General features: G+C 39.5%; 1 protein-coding gene across 1 annotated transcript; it reads left to right on the top strand.

The window, feature by feature from the left end:
• The first annotated feature begins 454 nt into the window (after positions 1–454).
• On the top strand, positions 455–2,429 carry LOC110728765. The gene is made up of 3 exons (XM_021908415.1): positions 455–484; positions 666–956; positions 2,031–2,429. Exons 1-3 carry the CDS (start codon positions 455–457, stop codon positions 2,427–2,429), a joined length of 720 nt encoding a protein of 239 aa, XP_021764107.1.
• The last annotated feature ends 18,490 nt before the right edge of the window (positions 2,430–20,919 follow it).

Below are 20,919 nucleotides of genomic sequence, written 5' to 3'. Positions count from 1 at the left end.
GAAAATAGCGAAGTAGGGTTTCCTTTGTTGTTCATTGTTATAATTGGGATTAATTTGAGGATGTGAAACCCGTAATTAGAATGAATTTGTTGATATGATTATTTAGATTATGTAATGCTTTGTTTACTACTGAAATTTGCGACCCTTTGTTGTTTAATTGTAATGAACAATCAAAATTGTTGTGGGTGTGGTGGTAGGAGTATTGAATTAAAGTATTTAATTTAATTTGAATCCATTTAAATGAGTGATTAATTGTGAGTTTTTTGGGGTGGAAGACGTATTGAAGTATGAATAAGTGATATTGTTACATTAAGATATTATGACTATTGTGGTATGTAAATCTGAATATAGTGGAGAAATTATATGTGAAGAGTTAAGGCTATGTTGAAATGGTTTTATGTAGTTGGGAAATCCTATTTATCGAGATTTCATTTGAACTTGGCAGGAGGAAATAATGCCGAGGAAGAGCAAGGGATCAGGATTGGTGAGTTATTGTTTGTTGAGATAAAAAGATTGTGTGTTTTCTTGGTGATGGTTGTGTGTTGTAGTTGATTTTTGGTGGCAAATACTTGTGTTTGTATAGGCGTGGTCGAAAGTCGTGAATAAGGAGGCGCCTAAAAAGAAAGTAGCTAGTAAAGGGAAGAATAAACAGAAATCTATTCCAGTTTTTTGAGGTAGAGTATTTAAAGGACTCTGATGAAGCTGGTTCTGATGATGGTGGTTATGATGAATCTAGTGGCGATGAATCTGATTCTGATGATGTTGATTCCACAGCTGGTGATTATGAGGTAGATGAGGATGTGGAGGAAGACGGTGTAGGTAGTGAGGAAGAACCAGAACAGGACAAAGTGAGCTACCAGGGTCTCCTGTGCAAGTTATTGCTGGAAAAGGTTGAGAAAGGGAAGCGCAAGCGAGGTTATATTGAGAAAAGGACAGGAAAAAAGGGCAAGCTAAAGGTATGTCATGTTATATGGAAATGATAAAAGCTTTTTTGTTGTGTAATACTTGTGTTTCAGGATTTTTTGGATGTCCTACGGGAGAGTTACAACACCAAGACTAGATCCATGCGCCTGTACCTGCAAAAAACAACGGAGACTCCCTGGGGTAAGAGTTCCGCCTCCGACGATGAAGTTAGAACGTGTTCGAGGAGTAAAGTGCGGAAATTAAAGTCTCTCTCGGATTTCAAGAGAGTATCAGCAATGAGTAATTGCTCAGTTTTGTGTGTCAATGTGTTTTTGAATATCAGCATCCTGTGTTCCTAAGGGGGAACATCTCCCTTATATAGGGTCCTGAAATGTGTTCCCAGTACTAGGTTTCGGAAACCTAGGACGAACTGGGCTTGACTAGGAATTTGGGCCGTTAAAGGCCACTTTCCTAGTTTGCAATCTGTCTGCCACGTGACGTGACCTGATTGGTCCACCTTGGACCTCTCACAAGGTGACACGTGGCAGACTCTGGTTAGTCCACGTGGAAGACACATGGAAGAGTTTAATTGGTCCACGTGGTGGGGTTAAAATCCCCTAATCATTTGCCCCTCACAGGGGTGACGTGGCTTGCCACGTGGCGCTTGTGACAAGTGTCACACTCATTTTTTTTCCTAATTTCTTTTTTATTTTTTTTATTTTTTTTTACCATCCCTTGAAATTCACCCCTCTATAAATAGGGCATGTCCCAGTCATTTTTTGGATATTTCCAAAAAAAATTCAGACAGAACTCTTAACTTGAAAACTTTTTTTTGAGAAAGAACGACTGCCGCTTGCTACCAGACCGCCTGCTCTAACAGCCGCCGAAGATTTTTCAAGCACCTTCATCTTTACAGACAAAAGGTAACCGCCTATTTTTCTTTCGTGCTTTCTCTTTGTTTCTTTTTCTTTTTGAAAATGGTTTCCCAAAAGCACACGACACGGCCTGGGTTAGTGATCAGCCGGTAACCAGGGACGACTGAATCTAGAACTAGGAGGGCCGACTACCCCTTGCTGGACCACCCTTTGAGAACTACCCCAAGTCCGACTGTCTATGTGTCTGTGCAGGACCCCATGGCCAGAACTAAAAGAAATGCAAGGGTGACAGACTCAGACGACTCCTTCTATGCGCCAGTTAGTGAGATATCTGATGTGCCGCGTGGCGCCCTAAGCACCCCTAATGATTCCATTATTGAAGAATCAGGGGAAAAGGTTCAAAATGACATTCCGGGCTTTGTTGATTTAGCCAATCAGGCGGACCCTAGGTCCGAGAGCTTAGGCAGTGACTCTGAGCCAAGTACTTCAAGCAAATTCTCTGATGACTCTGAAGAGGGGCACTTTCGGCTGGAGACGGCGAGAGAACCCCTTTCAGTAGAAATGGGAGAAGACTGGGCAGAGCCGTCTGCTACTCGCCGAGAGCAATATGCCCCTACTATCAGCATGTTCCCACAGGCAGGCGGAAAATGATGGCGTATAAAATAGGAAGCTTCAGAGCTGACCATGTCATGGGGCATGGTTATATCTTATGTACGCCACATGTTGAGGACACCGTAGTATAGCCTTAGGTGTGTAGCTATGGGGAGGAATGTTTTGGCTGCTATGAGTTTACTATTAAGGCTGGTTTAAGATTTCCTCTACATCCGGCTATGGAGTGAATCTTAGACAGATACCAGCTGGGTGTCTGGCAACTGGCCTCGAACTCTTGGTTCAACATCTTAGGCTATGTTGCCGGTTGCAAAATGCACGAAGTGGACCCCAGCTTTGAAGCATTCTTTCATATGCACTACCTTAGCCGAACCCCAAAAATAAGCGGGACCAGCTGGTACCGGTTGTCTAGCCACAAGGACTATGTGATGACTTTAGGGAAATAAAACAAATGGAAAGATTGGAGGAACACTTTCTACATTGTCTCCAGCCTTGATAAAGTAAAAAATAAAGAGTTTAACAGGTGGAACAGGAACCCACCTTTCTTAACAGGCGGATCTGAGCTGCCGCCTGTTCCTCGTAGAGCAAGAGAGGAGATACTTGACAAAGGCCTCTTCAAAGTGGTTATCCAAGCAAACCCCAAGACTAGGGCGAGATAGTTCATTCCCTAGAATTATATTGCCAAGTATAACTGGCTATACGATGGGACATATCTGGCCTCCTGTGGCCTTAGTGGAGAGATGCCGAGAGGTAGTTGACCGCATGTTCAAGTGTTTTGTAAGACTTGGTTGATTTTGTGTCGAACTAACCCTTTGATTTATCAATTATAGATAAACCTATGGAGAAGCTCTCGGCATCAAAGAAAGTTGCTGCTCAATACCGCTCGGCCATCCTGGGCAAGCGGCCTGTTCCGGAGTTGCCTGCTTCACAGGCTCCCAAGGTGAACCTTTTTTTCATTTTTTTAAGTCAAAACATATTTGTTGTCGCCTGCTCCTCAATCTGTGATTTTTGTTGCAGAGCGACTCAAACAAACCCTCTTACTCACAGCTGGATCTGAAAGTTCGGATGCAGACGGCTGGTGATGTGAGCACTCTTGGAAGATCCAGGAAGCATGTGGCCTCAAGGGTAGGGGAGAACCCACCTCCAAAATCTCCTGCTGTCCTTGAGGGCAGTCGGCCTCAGAAAGAGAAGGAGAAGGAGGCAAAGACTTGTTTTATTTTCCTTACCCTTTGAAGGTCAAATTCAATCAGCAGTCGTCTAGTACCTCTGAAAGCTATCGGTCTATTGGCCGAATTTACACCAAGTACTTAAAAAATGTTGAATGTGCAGATGTCCCTCAGAGGCCAGATCTCCAACAGCTGGCCAAGAACATGCTGCGTGCCATCTCCCTTGAGCAGAGGGAGTCGGTAAGGGGAATCGGGACCCTCAACTTGGATGCCATCCTCGCCCTCCTAGCTGAGGTATCCTTGTAATTTCTTACTTCCTCTTTTTTCCACAACTCTTAGAGCCACCTGTAACTGATGTCTGTTTTTTGGCTGAGTGCTGTCTATGCTGCGAGTGCACGGTCTTCACAGGCCTATCAACGAGAAGACCAAAGAAGTAAAAGTTGCGAATGCTCGCTCCGCCTCTTCTCATGATAAGGCTATGTTTCAGATTGCTCAAAATGAAATATTGACGAATGACATACTATATTCACAGGCGACCGCCAACCTGCAGATCAAGGCAGACTTGGACGCTGCGAAGAAGCGGGTCTCTGAGCTGGAGCAGCAGGTCAAGGACCTCAAGGCTAAGCTTGAGAGGGAAGCAGACGGCCTTCGTACTTGGGTTGACAAACTGAAATAGCGATTGGCTAACCAAGAAGTCCAGCTCGCCCAAAAATACACTTCTAGAGCCGAGGAGGAAAAGCAGGCCTTGGTCAAAGATATGATGGACGACTGCAACATCATCATGGAGATGACCTAGGCGGCTCTTTTCCCGGACTCTAGCTATGAGGGCTGGAAGAATCAGTTTGCCGCCTCTACTCAAGAGTACAATGACAAGATCATGGGCCAAGGCCATAGTGGAGAAGAGGAGGAAGAGGGCGAGTCGTCTGATTCCGCATCCAGGGGGTGGGACTAGGAGGAACAAGAGGAAGGGGAGGATAATTAAAAAGAACAGTAGCCGGCTCGTAACCAAACGGATGCGGCTGCTGATACTCAACAACCCCCTCCTACTGCTTAAGCTTTCCCTGTTTTTATATCAACTTTCTTCGGCCTGCGTGCCCCTTGCTTTGTATCATTACCCGACCAAGGGGTCGGGGTTTATTGACAATTTTTACATTTTTGTCGGTCTTCTTGCCGACTGTTAATATGAATCATCCGGCAGTTTTGTCGGATTTTCCAATTTGCAATTTACTTTGAATTTTTGCATTTCATAAATTTTGCGAAGTATAGCTTGCCTTTTTGTATGAATGCTTTGAATACATTTCAATATACCGATTTTTTTGGTATACCGACTGTTTTTACCCCTAGGCGGCAGTGCGCCTGTTTTTAAAGGTTGATGGATTGACTTACAAATTTGTAATAGTTTAAAGAGTATGGCTGATTTCTAAGTCAATCAATCACTATGGTGATTGCCCCAAACCAAGGGGACAATCGACCATTGGACAGATGGTTATACGCTCAGCATGATCCAGCTCTTAACCTCATTTATAGTTCATAAGACGAACTATGCATAGTTGCCAAGTTTTTATACTTAGCTTATTTTCTGTATGTCAAATATGTTGTTTGTATGATATATGGAAAATAACAGGCAGAATATCTTATCTGGATAGCAGCTACTTGTTATGTTGCCGGCGTTAGCTTCAACTATCTTGGATTCACCATCCTAAGTAGGAATAGTGGCCGAATACCGACTGTTGTCAATAAGACAGGCGGTTTTATTTGAGCCTTTTAGGTTCCATTTTAGGTTTTTCAGGTTAAACGACTGTGAGGTAACCCTAAGGATTAAATCAGTCTTTGTCGCTTGGTTTTAAAATGTATAAAGGAAGCAGATGGCAAAAAGCCTCTTGATTGCTCTACATGCTTAGCTACTAAGTGATGGACTTACCTTATATCCTCAAATTTAACAGACTGAGTTGCCTCTGAGCAATCAGCAGACGGTTATCTTCAAAGGAATGGTGTCCTTCCAACAAGTGTATTATATCGATAGAGGGTTCATAATTATTAGAAAGCTAATTCTTCAGTAAGGTCAAGTGATTGGAATGCCTAGGTGGAGGCCGCTTCCGATCAATAATGTTAATGAACAATTAATATTACGGCTTAATCATGACTGAACCCTTTGGGTCGAACCCAATCGAACAACTGATCTGAGATGACGAATTAATCCGAATGATTAAATGAGTCATTATAGTATTACTAACAAAGACGTCGGATATCGAGTTTAGAGCGTCGAGACCGAGCGTTGCAAGTCGAGTCGAATTTAGAATTCGACGAGACGTGAAATTAAACAAGAAACAAGTTCGAGCCTAGCCGTAGCCTCGCATTGGCCTAGCTATGTGAATTCTAGGCTAGGGGAGGTCCCAACCTATGTGTTCCTAGCACACGCACATCACATGGCACATAGCATTGCAAGATGTGTGCATGCGTGTGGTGTGGTTGTGCATGGCTGGGCGTGCTAGCATAGCAGCCCTAGCCATCGTATCATGCTAGTGTAAGGAATGGTGTCCTTCCAACAAATATTTTGATAGAGGATTTAGAATTATCAGGAAGCTAATTCTTCAGTAAGATCAAGTGATCGGAATGCCTGGGTGGAGGCCGCTTTCGATCTGTAATACTAGTGAAACATTAGTATTACAGCTTTATCTTGACTAAACCCTTCGAGTCGAACCCAAACGAACTGCCGATCCGAACTGACGAATCAATCCGAAGGATTTGTTGAGTCACTAGAGTACTACGAACACAGACTTTAGATATCGAGCCTAGGGCGTCGAGACCGAGCGTCGCAAAATCAACAAGCAACAAGTTCGAGCGTAGTCGTAGCATCACAATGGCCTAGCCATGTAGACGCTAGGTTAGCTTGAGCTAGCATGCACATTACATGGCTAGGCGCAAGCCTAGACGCACCATGTGTGCTAGGCGCACCATCGTTAGCACTAGGTGCTTGCGTATGTGCGTGCCTCGCATGGCAGCACCATGCGTGCTTGTGTGCGTGCCTTCGCATGGCAGCACCAAGCAGCAGCGTGCTTGCCTATGTGCGTGCCTTTGCATGGCACAACACCACCGCAGCATGCGAGCTTGCTTGACTAGGTGCTATCGCAAGGCCTCGACACAGGTAGGCGCACATCACACCATCGCTAGCACTAGGCGCTCGCATGTGGGCGTGCATCGCTAGCACAGCATGCCTTGCGTTGCTAGGAACTTGCGTGCGTGACTTCGGATGACAGCACCAAGCAACAACAGCGAGCTAGGTGCTTGCGTGTGCGTGCCTTTGCATGGCAGCACCAAGCAGCAGGCAGCAAGCAGCGAGGGCTCGCCCAGCGCCCAGCAGCCACCAGCATGCGTGGCTCGCTAGCAGCACGCATGTGCTAGGCATGCTGGCTGGTGCGTGCTGTGCGTGCTAGCTGTGCTGGGCTGACTGTGCTAGCTAGCCACCAAGGCTGGCAGCCAGCTCACCCCTTGCTTGATGCCAGTTTGAGGATAGTGGGGACCAAGCCTTAGAGCCATGCCTTGGGGAGCAAGGCAATGGTCCTCCCATGGTTATGGTCCTCGCCTAACCTCTCCTCTCCTCATGCCACTTGTTGATTGTTGATTGCATTGTTTTATAATTTATTTTGGAATGTATTAAATTAGTGAAAAATGCAACTATCCTACATTGATCATGAATGGGAGTGCAAGTTGCATTTCCCTATAAATACCCCAAGATTGGGCATTTGGAAATCAACTTGAATGGAACTCAAAAAGGCATCTCTTATTATTGAGAAAACCTTTAAGTTCGTAAAACTCTAGTTTTATACTTGGTCAAGTCTCGACTAACCCTCGAGACGTAGATCGTTCAAGTCGGGTCGTGGGTACGAGTCGTTGGAGGCCATCACGCTTGTGAGGCTTTAAGCTTCAAAGTAAGAGCTCGGTTTACAAGCGAAGCACACTTCAAGGGTATTAGTTCTTTACCCCTTTTCTTAATTATTGCTTAACTATGTTTATGCATGGTTTATTGCTTTAATTATTAGTGTGGGTTTCTCTTCCGCGTAGCGTTGAACGCTACGAAACCCAACAACAGTATCGGAGCCGCGCTCTTTTTAATTATTGCAATTCGTAATTAGTTAAGGTGATTTAAAATGGATTTAAATTTCTGGTTATGCTTTCTAATTGGATTAGAAGCCCGTTTTAATTAATTTTAAAACTCGTATTTTTCTTATTTTGGCTGTCGAACCCAGATTTCGACTCACAAATAGTGATTTTTGGGTGGAATCGATGTTCTAAATTGTTTATGATCCTTTAGAGTTGTCCAGAAGACAAAATCCTCCCTAAAATATGTTTTTCGAGGGGGTTTTCGTTTTTGACGGAAATTTTTAAATCTTTATGCCTTGATTAATTTATGCATGTCAAAGGTAGATTAAATGTATTGTTGCATCCCTAATCTACAACAATTTTAAACCCCTTTTAAGCATGGTCATGAGGTCATAATGTGTACTTAAGTTGGTATGTTTAATTTCTCACATAAACTTGTTATTTCACAATCATGCAAATAAATTGCATTAAAGTGTGAATTTTTATTGTGAATGTGAAATTTTAAAGTTCCTAGTATATTAAAGATCCAACCTTGAAGTGTTTAAATGGTTGGAACTTTAATTCTAAATTCCATGGTTGAACTAATTTTTGGATTTCATCATTTTGTGTTGATTAAAGTCCTTAAAGTTCAAGTACTTGTGATTGAATCTTGATTAATCTTCATATTGGAAGATGTAATTTTGTTATTTTACACAAGTTAAAAGTTGGAAAATTTTCATTGGATGATTGGTTTTATTTTCCAACTCGCTATTTTGTCAAAACTCATCATTAATTTACATTTGGGTTAAATTAATTATGGGTGTAGCCCTTCAATTTTAAAGCATCAAGAAAGACCTAAATTATTTCAAAAGGTAATTTTGGATGATTTAGGCTTGTACACCATTAAAATTGAATTTAATTAAGTTGGACTTATTTTATTTCAATTTGCCCTAAATTCATTCTAAAATAAATTTAGAATTAGTTTAATGTCACACGTAAATCGGGATTAAAATCCCGAGAAACGGCACATAAATCGAGGCAACATCACCCAAGCATCACCAAGGCTAGTCGAGCTGCTTAGCAGCCTACATGTGGCTGCCTATGGTGCGCACAAAGGGGGATTCCTTAAAGTGTTGCGACGGTGAGGTAAAGTCTGCTGTTGCGGGAGATGGTTGGATGTGTGGGCCTTAGGCTGCTGGAGTGCATGTGCATGCTGCTGGGCAGCGAGGCAGCAAGCAACAGCTAGCCAGCCTGTTGCTGCCAGCGCCAGCGAGCAGCTAGCATGCGTGGCGTGCTGCTGGTGCTAGCGAGCATGGCATGCTGCGCTAGGCGAGCTTGCTAGCAGCCAACACCACATGCAACGCATGGGCTGCCTAGCAGCCAGGGTGTGCAGCCCTCGTATTTTGAAGGTGGGCCATTTTGCTTGAATTTTGGGCTATCGGTTTTGCAAATATTTGTCGTTTTTTAATTTATTTAAAATTTTAACGAGGTTAGACCTCGATTTTTCCGGCTCTTGCAAAATTCTAATTTTGACAAATAGGGTTTACCGGCTTAATTAATTAGATTAATTATTTTGGATGCAGAATTTAGTGCGAGCTTGAGTTTTTTTTTTCGTGAACAAATTGCGCCTTAATAAACATAATATGTTAAACAACTTTGACTAGTTTTAATTAGGCATGTTAATCGGATTAACAACCTAAGTTAGTTACTAGTTTTCGCGTGTTGTGCATTATTACTTGTTTTTGGTCATAAAATGCATGGGTCATTCATATATAGTGAATGGATAAATGGAAATATATTGATTCATAGGTTTCGTGAAAATGGCAACTAGTGGGGCCCGATTAGGATAGAAAATACGGACTGTGTTCCGTTACGTATTTTTGTAAATCTAAATACAGTCTGCGTACCGTTGATTATTTTTGTACCTTAATATTTAGATTAATTCTAGTCGTAGTGCGGGGCGACTGCATGCTTATGACCGCCTGTATTTTTTCCGGGTTGGCTTCTATCCCTCTTTGATCAATCAAAATTCCGAGAAACTTCCCAGACTCAACACCAAAGACACATTTCTTGGGATTGAGCATGACCTGGTGCCGCCTGAGTGTGGCAAATGTTTCTCCGAGGTCTGTAAGATGATTCGTCTGATGTTTGGATTTGACTATCATGTCATCAATGTACGCCTCCACATTCCTTCCAATTTGATTAAGATAGGCTGAATTAATCATTCGCTAGAAGGTAGCAGGCGCATTTTTCAAACCAAATGGAATCACAGTATAGCAGAATAACCATAATCAGTGACGAATGTCGTCATTTCTTGATCTTTTTTCCACAAGGGTATCTGGTGAAAGCCTGAATAGGCGTCCATAAAGCTCATTAAGGCATGGCCGGCTGTAGAGTCGACTAGACTGTCGATCTTTGGAAGGGGATGGCTATCCTTCAGACATGCCTTGTTCAAATCCGTGTAATCTACACACATGCGCCAGGCAAATAAAACTACAGTACTAATTAAACAAAGACACAGAGCATTGAGTAGTAACTACCAGGCTCTGCCTCCTCGTCCGAGCTGCACGGATCATTGTTCAATTCAACTTGTTGTGGACGCCATGACATTGGTGGTGAAGCCTGTAATTGCAAACAACATTTATTTAGCTGAATAACTAACATTCCAAACAATATTATAAAACAAAAAATGACCTGGAAAACAGCATCAACAAACAACCCATTTGGCTGACTCGATTTATGCAAGAAATTGGCCCTTAGCATATTTGGTTTTCAAAACATCATAACTCTACGAGGCCTTGACTCCAGACCATATATCTCTACTTGATATTCACCTGGGGAGGTTATGAACAACACAAATGTTCGCGCCATGTTTACAAATACGAACTTCCAAAATGATGACCAACTCGGGGTTAAATTTTTCGTGTAGGGCCGCGAAGTGCTTGCTAAAGGAGTGCCTCGTGCACCCTCTAGCGTTCCAAAATAAAATGAGCTACCCCCGATCGACTACGCCATACTCTTCGGTTGAGAACATATGCTCTCCTTTATAGTTAACACAATGGTAGCGTTTACAAATGGGTCAGCGATGGTTAAGCCTCAGATTAAAGGTACAACCTTCAACTTGGAACCTCAAGTGGGTGTTTGTAGTATCAATCGTCATGAAGTGGAGGGTATCTGTGAAAAATCCAACAAATATATAGAACCAAAGCGTGGGGAAACTGTAACCAACTATAAAGTCAGTGTTAAGATTGGACTTCTAGTCAATTGCTTTCTCTATCTGAGGTGGTACTGTAAGCAAGGACGACGAAGAATAAAACCTCTCTATGAGCCAATACAATATGACAGAAGCTCCTTCATCGTAGAAACCCACCAAGTCCTCTAAAAGAGGAAGGTGTCCCGAAATCGGCCTGTCATCTTGTAATTGCATGTAATCAGTTTGGTAGCACATTGATCGGAGGAGATGTGCTCTAATGGATTGCACCGGCTGGTATATCCCATTGTAAAGGTTGTAGGTGTTCCTAAAATACTTCACTAAATTCAGGTTTACTTCGGACAACCCCCTCAGGTTTTTTTGAAAGTACAACATTGATTGATCTAGGTGGGGTATTATTTGATGACCTGAGCTAGAGTGTTTGACAACGGTATTTCTTGCCATTTGAGTATGTAATACCCCGTATTTTTGAAAGGTATTTTCTAAATTATAGAGTATTTAGTCTCGTATTTTCGACGTATTTTCTAACTTAAGAGTATCTCAGTTTTGGAGCCAAAATGATATTTGAATTTTGGCGCCTAAACCATTTATTTTAAATGGATAAACTAAAAATAGTATTTTGATTAAATAAATAATAAAACAAAACTATATTAATTAATAAAATTAGAAGCATTTTCGAATTTAAAAATCTGATTTTATAAATATATTTTCGGATTTTCCCAATAAAATACAATAAACTAATTATTTTCATGAAAAAAATTTCCTAAAACTAAATAAATATCATTTTCGCATTTTTACAATTAAAAAATCTGATTTTTCTCTAAGTAAAAGTATTTTCATAAAATAAAAATCAATTCCTAAACTAATGAAACACATTTTCGGATTTTATATATTAAAAATCTGATTTTTATTAATTATTTGCTAAATTAATTATTTTTATGAAATAAAATGATTTCCAAAATTTATCAAATAATATTTAAACTTTATATAATAAAAATCTGATTTTTATATCTTAGTATAGTCCAAATTCGGCCACCCTAACAATCTAGTAAGAAAAATTGATTTTATTCTTCCAAATACCTATAAACTTATTAGTTTTTGACAAATAAATTATTTTATAAAATCCCTAAACTAACATGATAGGTCCGAAAATATTGAGTAATATGTTGCTCAATATTTTCGGCCATTCATGGTTTTTCTACAATGATTTTAAATTATTTTATTAAAATTAAAATCTTTTAAATTCCTTTACTTCCATTCTTAAACCTAAAAATATTTGATTCTATGTCATCCTTGCACCCCAAGCTTAAAAACTACCAAATGGAATTTCATGATCAAAAACTTCCATAATTTATAAACCCTAAAATGCCATAAACCCATCCCCTAAACACCTATAAATACCCCTTTCATACACCCCAAAAATCACACCAAAAACCTCAAGAATTCTCTTCTTCTTTCCCCTTTTCCTCACGGTTTTCCTCCTTTCCCTCCTTCCATTTTTCCGGCCACCGGCGACCACCCTCACCGGCGACCACCTGCTGCCGCCAGCAGCCGCCACTCCAGCCGGTCACAGCCACCCTTTCTCCTCCCTTGCGTTGGTTCCTCCACCTTCCTTCAATCCCTCCTTTTCTCTTAAACTTATTTTATTAACCATTTTCTAAATATTGTTTCTTATACAAATTAATAAAAATAGAAAATTCTTTAAATTATAAACAGAAAATTATTTTATATAATGATAATTAATTCATGCACATATAGGGCAGTTTAGTTAAATTGTTGTGTTTACTTGATAACCTTATATTAATTAAGGTTATAATTATGTGTAGGGTGCTCGTGATTTAGAGAAGTAGTTGTGAAATCGCTCGTGCTTGATCAAGGTACGTTATGTGGTTTGATACCTTCGAAAGTTGATTTTGAAACTACATTTTATGATCGTATGAAATTATAATTTATTCCGTATGAAATTTTATTTGTAAAACTATAATTCATATTCCGTATAAAACTATGATTTATTATGAGACTATAAATTATTATGTTCCGTATCAAATCATATTTTATTACATTCCGTATTAAATCATGTTTTATGTTTCGTATGAATTTATGATATTATGTTCAGTATTAAATTATGAAATTATGTCGGATTGAATTAAATGATTTGGATTTAAATCAAAAGGGCCTTAAATTGTGATTGGAAATTATTGGAAATGATTTGCAAGTTTGTTGTTATGTAAGTGTGATGGATTTTTTTTAAAGAAGAGTTTTTAAACAAATCAATCGATATGTTGAATCCCACTTAGGGAATGGTTTAGAGAAGACTATGGACTTTGCATGACCTAATCTTTCCTCAAGTTTGGCCTTTGATTATAAAGTAAACCACTTGGGGGGTGTGCACACTTAGTGAGGAATTGGTTTGGTATGAATCGATTGAGTTTTACTTGAATTAAAAGAATTGGATTGAAAAAGTTATGTTTGAATACGACATTGGTATTTCTTTTATCAATTAAACGTAAATGATTTAGATTACGTTTTACTTATCTTACACATGACTTACTTAGCATACTTGCTAATACGTGCTTTTGTTTTGGCTTTGCCCTGTTTATCATTTATGGTAAACAGGTGAATTTTTCAGGTGGAAATTGATTGATGCATCCGGGAGTCCACGGGAAATTTCACCCTGCTAGGAAAAGTTTGAATCATTTTTGTGTCACGAATTATGAATGAATTTTTATTATGATTATTTAATAAAGAATAAAGTTTTCCGCTGCAAAATTATTTTGTATAAGCCTTGCGTTATACGCGGCGGTAATACGCCCAAATCTATCTCTACGGTATTTATACGTATTTTTCTACAATCTACGTAGAGGGAGATTTGGGGGTGTTACAAAGTGGTATCAGTTGTCGGGTCTTAAAACAAGATTAAAAGTGGAATAAATAAATTGGATGGGTAGACTTAAGTTGGGAATATAGGATAAAGTTTCACATTTTTATATATATATATATAAAAAAAAAAAAAAACTATTTTCTTCTTTGGAAAGATGATTGAGAAAGGATGTTCGGGTTCTTATAACGAGGCCTATAATGGGTACGCCTCTCTGTCTAGGCAAGACTCTCCCCAACGCTGTGGGTAACTTACCTGGGAGACGCGGGCTCGACCATCCTATATCATGAGTAAGTACATTATTAATTTCAAAAGAAAATGAATTAAAATTTTTTTTTTAGTTTCAAAGACTATGTGTGCATATAAGATAAGTATATTATGAATTTTTGAAGAAGTCCATTGACATGATCTTTGAGTATATATGTGGCCCATATATGTTAAACTTATATGTTTGTGAACATTGGTATGTTTATATGGATACTTATTGAATTATTGTTTTCTAAACAGATGTTGGATGATATTAGGAAGAAGTACTTTAACATTCACTACTTGAAAACTGATGCAATCAGTGTTAGCGACTTTGTGACTGGAATAACAGTATTAGCTCTACACTATTATGAGAAGTACAACCTTGAAGTTTTTACTCAACCTCCTTGGCTATTTTTTTTGGCATTAGCCCACTTACCTAAGATTAAGAAGTACTATCCTCTTATTGTGAAGTATGGGGATGTTGTTAAGGATAATGGACTTTGGAACGAGAGACATCACCATGAAGGAAAATGGCTAGCCACCTTGACCCATTTTAATAATGACTTACACTATTTGGAGCGTAACTATGAACCTAAGAGGAAGTTCGTCAAGCCACCTAAACTTACCCTTCACCACACAGTAAGAGAGGTTGACCAACTCCGCTATCTAAATGCTCAACTTCCTTCCTCTTACCCAAAGTATGAGGGAGACTTTGACTCCTCTGATGATGAATCCATTCCACCACTTGGACGGCGTAAGAACTACCCTCATCCTTCCCACTTTTCTCAATACTATGTACCTATACCACGTGAACATCCAAAACCTCAAACAAAAGCCCGAATTCTAAAAAGGCCTAGAGTTCATGACTTCTCATCATCTTCTAGCTCCAACTCTTCACCTCCTCCACAACCCAACAACCCAAACCCTCAAGGAAACCCAAACCCAAAGTCAGGCCAAACCCCAAACTACAGTGACTATGTACCAACCTACTTGAAGGTGCCCAATGGTAACAAGAAGACTAACAATGAAGATCAAGAGTTTGACCCAGTAGAAGATGAGTGATCAATTAAATGATTTATGTTATGATTATTTCGATAAATTATATGTATAATAAAGTGTACTCGAATATTATTTAATAATAAAAAAGTATTTGCTTGATTTCATCTATGTTTATGTATATGAATGAATTTTAATTTTTCTTTCTTCTTTCTCTCAAATGTGAACATCAGGAAAATATGTCTTTAAAGTTAAAGAATAAGAAAGCTGGTTCCAATATGGGCAAGGTCCTTAAGAAACTAACCGATCTTGCTGAAAACATTACCCAAGTAGCAAACCAAGGGAAGGGTTCAGGAAAGGGGGATACTTTTGGTGAAGTCTTTAAGGGTGTAGCTGCAGCCAAACCACCCTTTTTCTTAGGCAAAGAGGACCCAGCTAGTCTTGAAAACTGGATCCGAGAATTTGATAAGTTGTTTGATGCAATCAACTGTCCAGACAATATGAAGGTTAATAATGTTGTATACTACTTAAAGGAAGAAGCTGACCTATGGTGGACCCAAAAGAAAGAAGAATTGATGGTAGACCCTAATTTTGGCTGGGAGGATTTCAAGGTAGCTTTGAGGAAAAAGTTATATCCTGATCATTTGAGGAAACATAAATGTTTGGAGTTCACTAACTTAAGGATGGGAACTATGACTGTGAGTGAGTACTATTCTAAGTTCTTAGAGTTGATGAGGTTTGCACCAGAAGTAGTACCAACAGAGGCTATCAAAGCACAAAGGTTCGAGCAGGGGTTAACTTGGAATCTGCAAGGAAAACTGGGTGGGGTAACCTTTGAGAGTCTAGATGAGGTGTATGGCCGAGCCACCCATTTATATGGGATCAAGGGAAGAGAACTAGGGAGCATGTCTGGAGAGAAAAGAAAGTCCTATGATCAACTCCAAGGGAGCGATAAGAGGCCCAAGAACCATGCGAGTTTTGGGAATGGGAATCATGGGGATAAGAGGGACTTTAAGGGGAATTTTCGGAGAATTTCAAACCATGGTGGTGAGAATAGAGAGAACAAAGAGAGAAATAAGAGAAGTTACTTCTGTAAGAGATGTGAAAAGGACCACCCGTGGAAGGACTGTGCAGGCAATAAAGTGACATGCCGATACTGCCAAAAATTGGGACATCGAGAGTACGAGTGTTTCAAGAAGGAAGCAAATTTGAAGAAAGAAAAAGCTCAGGATGGACGGAATCCCCCAAAACCCCCACAAACTAGCGGACCTGCCCAGAACACTGGAATCAGCAATGGTGGAAACACTTCTAAGGGACGGATTTTCGTAATGAATAGCCGTGAAGCTGAGACTTCCAATAATGTGGTAATTTGCACTTTTCTTATACGTTCTTTATCTGTGAAAGTTTTATTTGATTTGGGTGCATCGCATTCTTTTATTTCTAAGACAGTAATAGAAAGTCTCCAGTTAGAAAGTCCAGAGTCAGTCTCCTTGGATGTAGCTATTCCAACGGGGGAAATTAGGGAGTGTTCTAGACTTTTTAGGAATGTACCCCTAACTATTTCTGAAGTAGAGTTTCCATCGGACCTAATTGAGTTCGATCTCAAAGACCTCGATGTGATTGTGGGAATGGACTGGTTGGGGAAGTACAAAGCCTAGATAGATTGTGCAGCACAAAAGGTCACGCTCTATGGCCCAACAAAGACCAGAGTGACTTATAGGAAGGAAGGGAAAAGTCAAGGAATAAGGATTATTTCGGCTTTACAACTTCAGAAGTGCCTCAAGAAAGGGTATCCGTTATTCATGTGTAGCCTCCAAGAGATAAGGGGTGAAGAAGGGAAGAGTGATACAAAGTTACCTGTTGTGGAAGAATTTCCCGATGTATTTCCCGATGAAATACCAGGCATGCCACCAGAAAGAGATGTGGAATTCACGATTGACTTGGTCCCTGGAACTGGACCTATTTCCAAGGCTCCATACAAAATGGCCCCAGCTGAAATGAAAGAGCTAAAGGCCCAATTGGAAGATTTGCTTGAAAAGGGATACATTAGACCCAGTTCCTCACCCTAGGGAGCTCCAGTATTGTTTGTGAAGAAAAAGGATGGGAGTTTACGGTTATGTATTGATTACCGTGAGTTGAATAATGTCACCGTGAAGAACAAATACCCATTACCCCGGATCGATGATTTGTTTGATCAGTTAAAGGGAGCAGGAACATTCTCGAAAATAGATTTGAGGTCGGGTTATCACCAGTTAAGGATTGCAGAGCAAGATATTCCTAAGACGGCCTTCAAGACCCGTTATGGCCATTATAAGTTCACAGTAATGTCGTTTGGGTTAACAAACGCACCGACAGTGTTCATGGATCTGATGCATCGAATCTTCCGACCCTATTTGGACAAGTTTGTGGTGGTATTTATTGATGACATTCTGGTTTACTCGAGTAGTAAGGAGGACCATGAAGACCATTTGAGGAAAGTGTTACAATTGTTAAGGGAGCATCAGTTATATGCCAAACTCTCTAAGTGTGAGTTCTGGTTAGAGGAAGTCGCCTTTTTGGGGCATGTAATCTCTAAGGAAGGAGTCTCAGTTGACCCAGCTAAGGTCCAAGCCGTACAGGAGTGGCCAACCCCAAAGAACGTGTCAGAGGTGAGGAGTTTCCTGGGATTGGCCGGGTATTATCGGAGGTTTATAAAGGACTTTTCGAAGATAGAAAGACCGATGATCAACTTGATGAAAAAGGAATGTAAGTTCATTTGGTCTCCTGAGTGTGAAGAGGCATTTCAAACCCTAAATGAAAAATTGACAACATCCCCTGTGTTAGCATTACCTGATGAAAGCAAGGAGTATGAAGTGTACAACGATGCGTCAAAGTTTGGGTTAGGATGTGTTTGGATGCAAGCTAGAAGAGTTATTGCTTATGCCTCAAGACAGCTGAAGACATATGAGCAGAATTACCCAACGCATGACTTGGAACTTGCTGCCACAGTGTTTGCTTTGAAGATTTTGAGGCATTACTTGTATGGAGTGACTTGTAAAATTTTCACCGATCACAAGAGCCTAAAATATATCTTCACCCAAAAGGAATTGAACAATAGACAGAGAAGGTGGTTAGAATTCATCAAGGATTATGAGCTGCTAATCCAGTACCATGAGGGTAAGGCTAACGTAGTGGTCGACGCCTTAAGTAGGAAGTCAAGACACTCGATATATGCGATGATATTGCCGGACAAACTGTGTATCAAGTTCCAAAAGATGAGTTTGGAGGTTGTAGAGCAAGGAGATGTCAGTTGGATGTTGAACGCTTTGATTATTCGACCGTCGATTTTCGAGGAAATTAAGAAGAGTCAGTCGGAGGATGAAAAGTTGAAAAATATAAAAGAGAAAATGAGTGAAGGGCAGGTATCGGATTTCACCATTGATGAAGATGGTGGACTTCTTTTTAAGGGAAGATGGTGCGTCCCACAGCACCGTGGAGACATCAAACAGAGGTTGATGGAAGAAGCACATAGTTCTCCTTATTCAATGCATCCCGGAGGGGAAATTGTATAAGGACATGAAAAAAATGTTTTGGTGGCCCAATATGAAAAGAGAGGTTGCAGAATTTGTGGCTAAATGTCTAACATGTCAGAAAGTAAAGATTGAACATCGTAGACCACAAGGGAAGGTCCAATCATTAGAAGTGCCTAGTTGGAAGTGGGATTCTATCTCTATGGATTTTGTTGGGGCATTACCCAAAACTCGGGCAGGAAATGACACCATTTGGGTAATTGTGGATCGATTGACGAAAACAGCGGTCTTTATACCCATGAAAAATACTTGGTCCATGGAGTAATTGGGAAAAGCCTATGTTAAGTATGTAGTCAAGTACCATGGGGTGCCAAGTGACATTGTTTCAGACAGGGATTCGAGATTCCTATCCAACTTTTGGCAAAGTGTGCAAAAAGCAATGGGGACGAAACTACTAATAAGCAAGACATTTCACCCTGCCACGGACGGACAAACCAAAAGGACCATCCAAACATCGGAAGATATGTTAAGGGCATGTGTAATGGAATATTAAGGGTCGTGGGAAGACCACCTGGATTTGATTGAGTTCTCCTACAACAATAGTTACCATGCAAGTATTGGGATGGCACCATTTGAAGCCCTATATGGGAGGAAATGTAGAAGCCCAGTCTATTGGAGTGATATCAGTGAAACGATGGTACTTGGACCAGATATGATTGAAGACATGGTTAAACAAGTCAAATTGATACAAGAGAAGATGAAAGCAGCCCAAGATAGGCAAAGAAGCTATGCTGATTCAAAGAGAAGAGAAGAAGAATATCAAGTAAGAGAGATGGTGTTGTTGAAAGTGTCACCTATGAAAGAGGTTATGAGATTTGGAAAAAGAGGAAAATTGAGTCCAAAGTACATCGGACCATACGAAGTTACCCAACGGATCGGAAAGGTGGCATACAGGTTGAACTTACCCAGTGAGCTAGAAAAGGTTCATAACGTATTTCATGTGAGCCAACTCCGGAAGTATGTACCTGATGCGACTCATGTACTACAACCCGAGAAAATAGAAATGGACGAAAATCTGACTTATGAAGAAAGACCTGTCAAAATCTTGGATACAAAAGTCAGGAGCACAAGAAATAAAGATGTGAGAATTGTGAAAGTGTTATGGACCAATCACAGGGTTGAGGAAGCAACATGGGAAGCTGAAGTCGAAATGCGGAAACGCTACCCAGATCTGTTTCTGGAGGTTAGTAGTCGAGTTACGGGGGCATAACTCTTTTAAGGGGGGTAGAATGCGATAGAGTTTCCGCGCATCTTTTCCTAACCCTCTAAGTTAGCAATAGGCCGTGTCTAGTTAGAGTGTTTAGCATGTGCATGAAATTAATTAACTAAAAGCTATTTTCAAAGAAGAAATTCTTTTTACTTTCCTCATCACTATGCATAGTTTCGGGTCGAAACTTCTTTTAAGGGGGGTAGACTGTAATACCCCGTATTTTTGAAAGGTATTTTCTAAATTATAGAGTATTTAGTCTCGTATTTTCAACGTATTTTCTAACTTAAGAGTATCTCAGTTTTGGAGCCAAAATGATATTTGAATTATGGTGCCTAAACCATTTATTTTAAATGGATAAACTAAAAATAGTATTTTGATTAAATAAATAATAAAACAAAACTATATTAATTAATAAAATTAGAAGCATTTTCGAATTTAAAAATCTGATTTTTATAAATATATTTTTTGATTTTCCCAATAAAATCCAATAAACTAATCATTTTCATGAAATAAATTTCCTAAAACTAAAGAAATATCATTTTCGCATTTTTACAATTAAAAAATCTGATTTTTACTCTAAGTAAAAGTATTTTCATAAAATAAAAATCAATTCCTAAACTAATGAAACACATTTTCGGATTTTATATATTAAAAATCTGATTTTTATTAATTATTTGCTAAATTAATAATTTTTATGAAATAAAATGATTTCCAAAATTTATCAAATAATATTTTAAACTTTAGTATAGTCCAAATTCGGCCACCCTAATAATCTAGCAAGAAAAATTGATTTTATTCTTCCAAATACCTATAAACTTATTAATTTTTGACAAATAAATTATTTTATAAAATCCCTAAACTAACATGATAGGTCCGAAAATATTGAGTAATATGTTGCTCAATATTTTCGGCCATTCATGGTTTTTCTACAAAGATTTTAAATTATTTTATTAAAAATAAAATCTTTTAAATTCCTTTACTTCCATTCTTAAACCTAAAAATATTTGATTCTATGTCATCTTACACCCTAAGCTTCAAAACTACCAAATGGAATTTCATGATAAAAAACTTTCATAATTTATAAACCCTAAAATGCCATAAACCCATCCCCTAAACACCTATAAATACCCCTTTCATACACCCCAAAAATCACACCAAAAACCTCATGAATTC

Source organism: Chenopodium quinoa, unplaced genomic scaffold (genome assembly GCF_001683475.1).
Source record: "Chenopodium quinoa cultivar QQ74 unplaced genomic scaffold, ASM168347v1, whole genome shotgun sequence".
In the NCBI taxonomy this organism is placed as follows: domain Eukaryota; kingdom Viridiplantae; phylum Streptophyta; class Magnoliopsida; order Caryophyllales; family Amaranthaceae; genus Chenopodium; species Chenopodium quinoa.
Note: the sequence above shows the minus strand (reverse complement) of the source record. Positions and strands in the feature narration are given on the sequence as shown.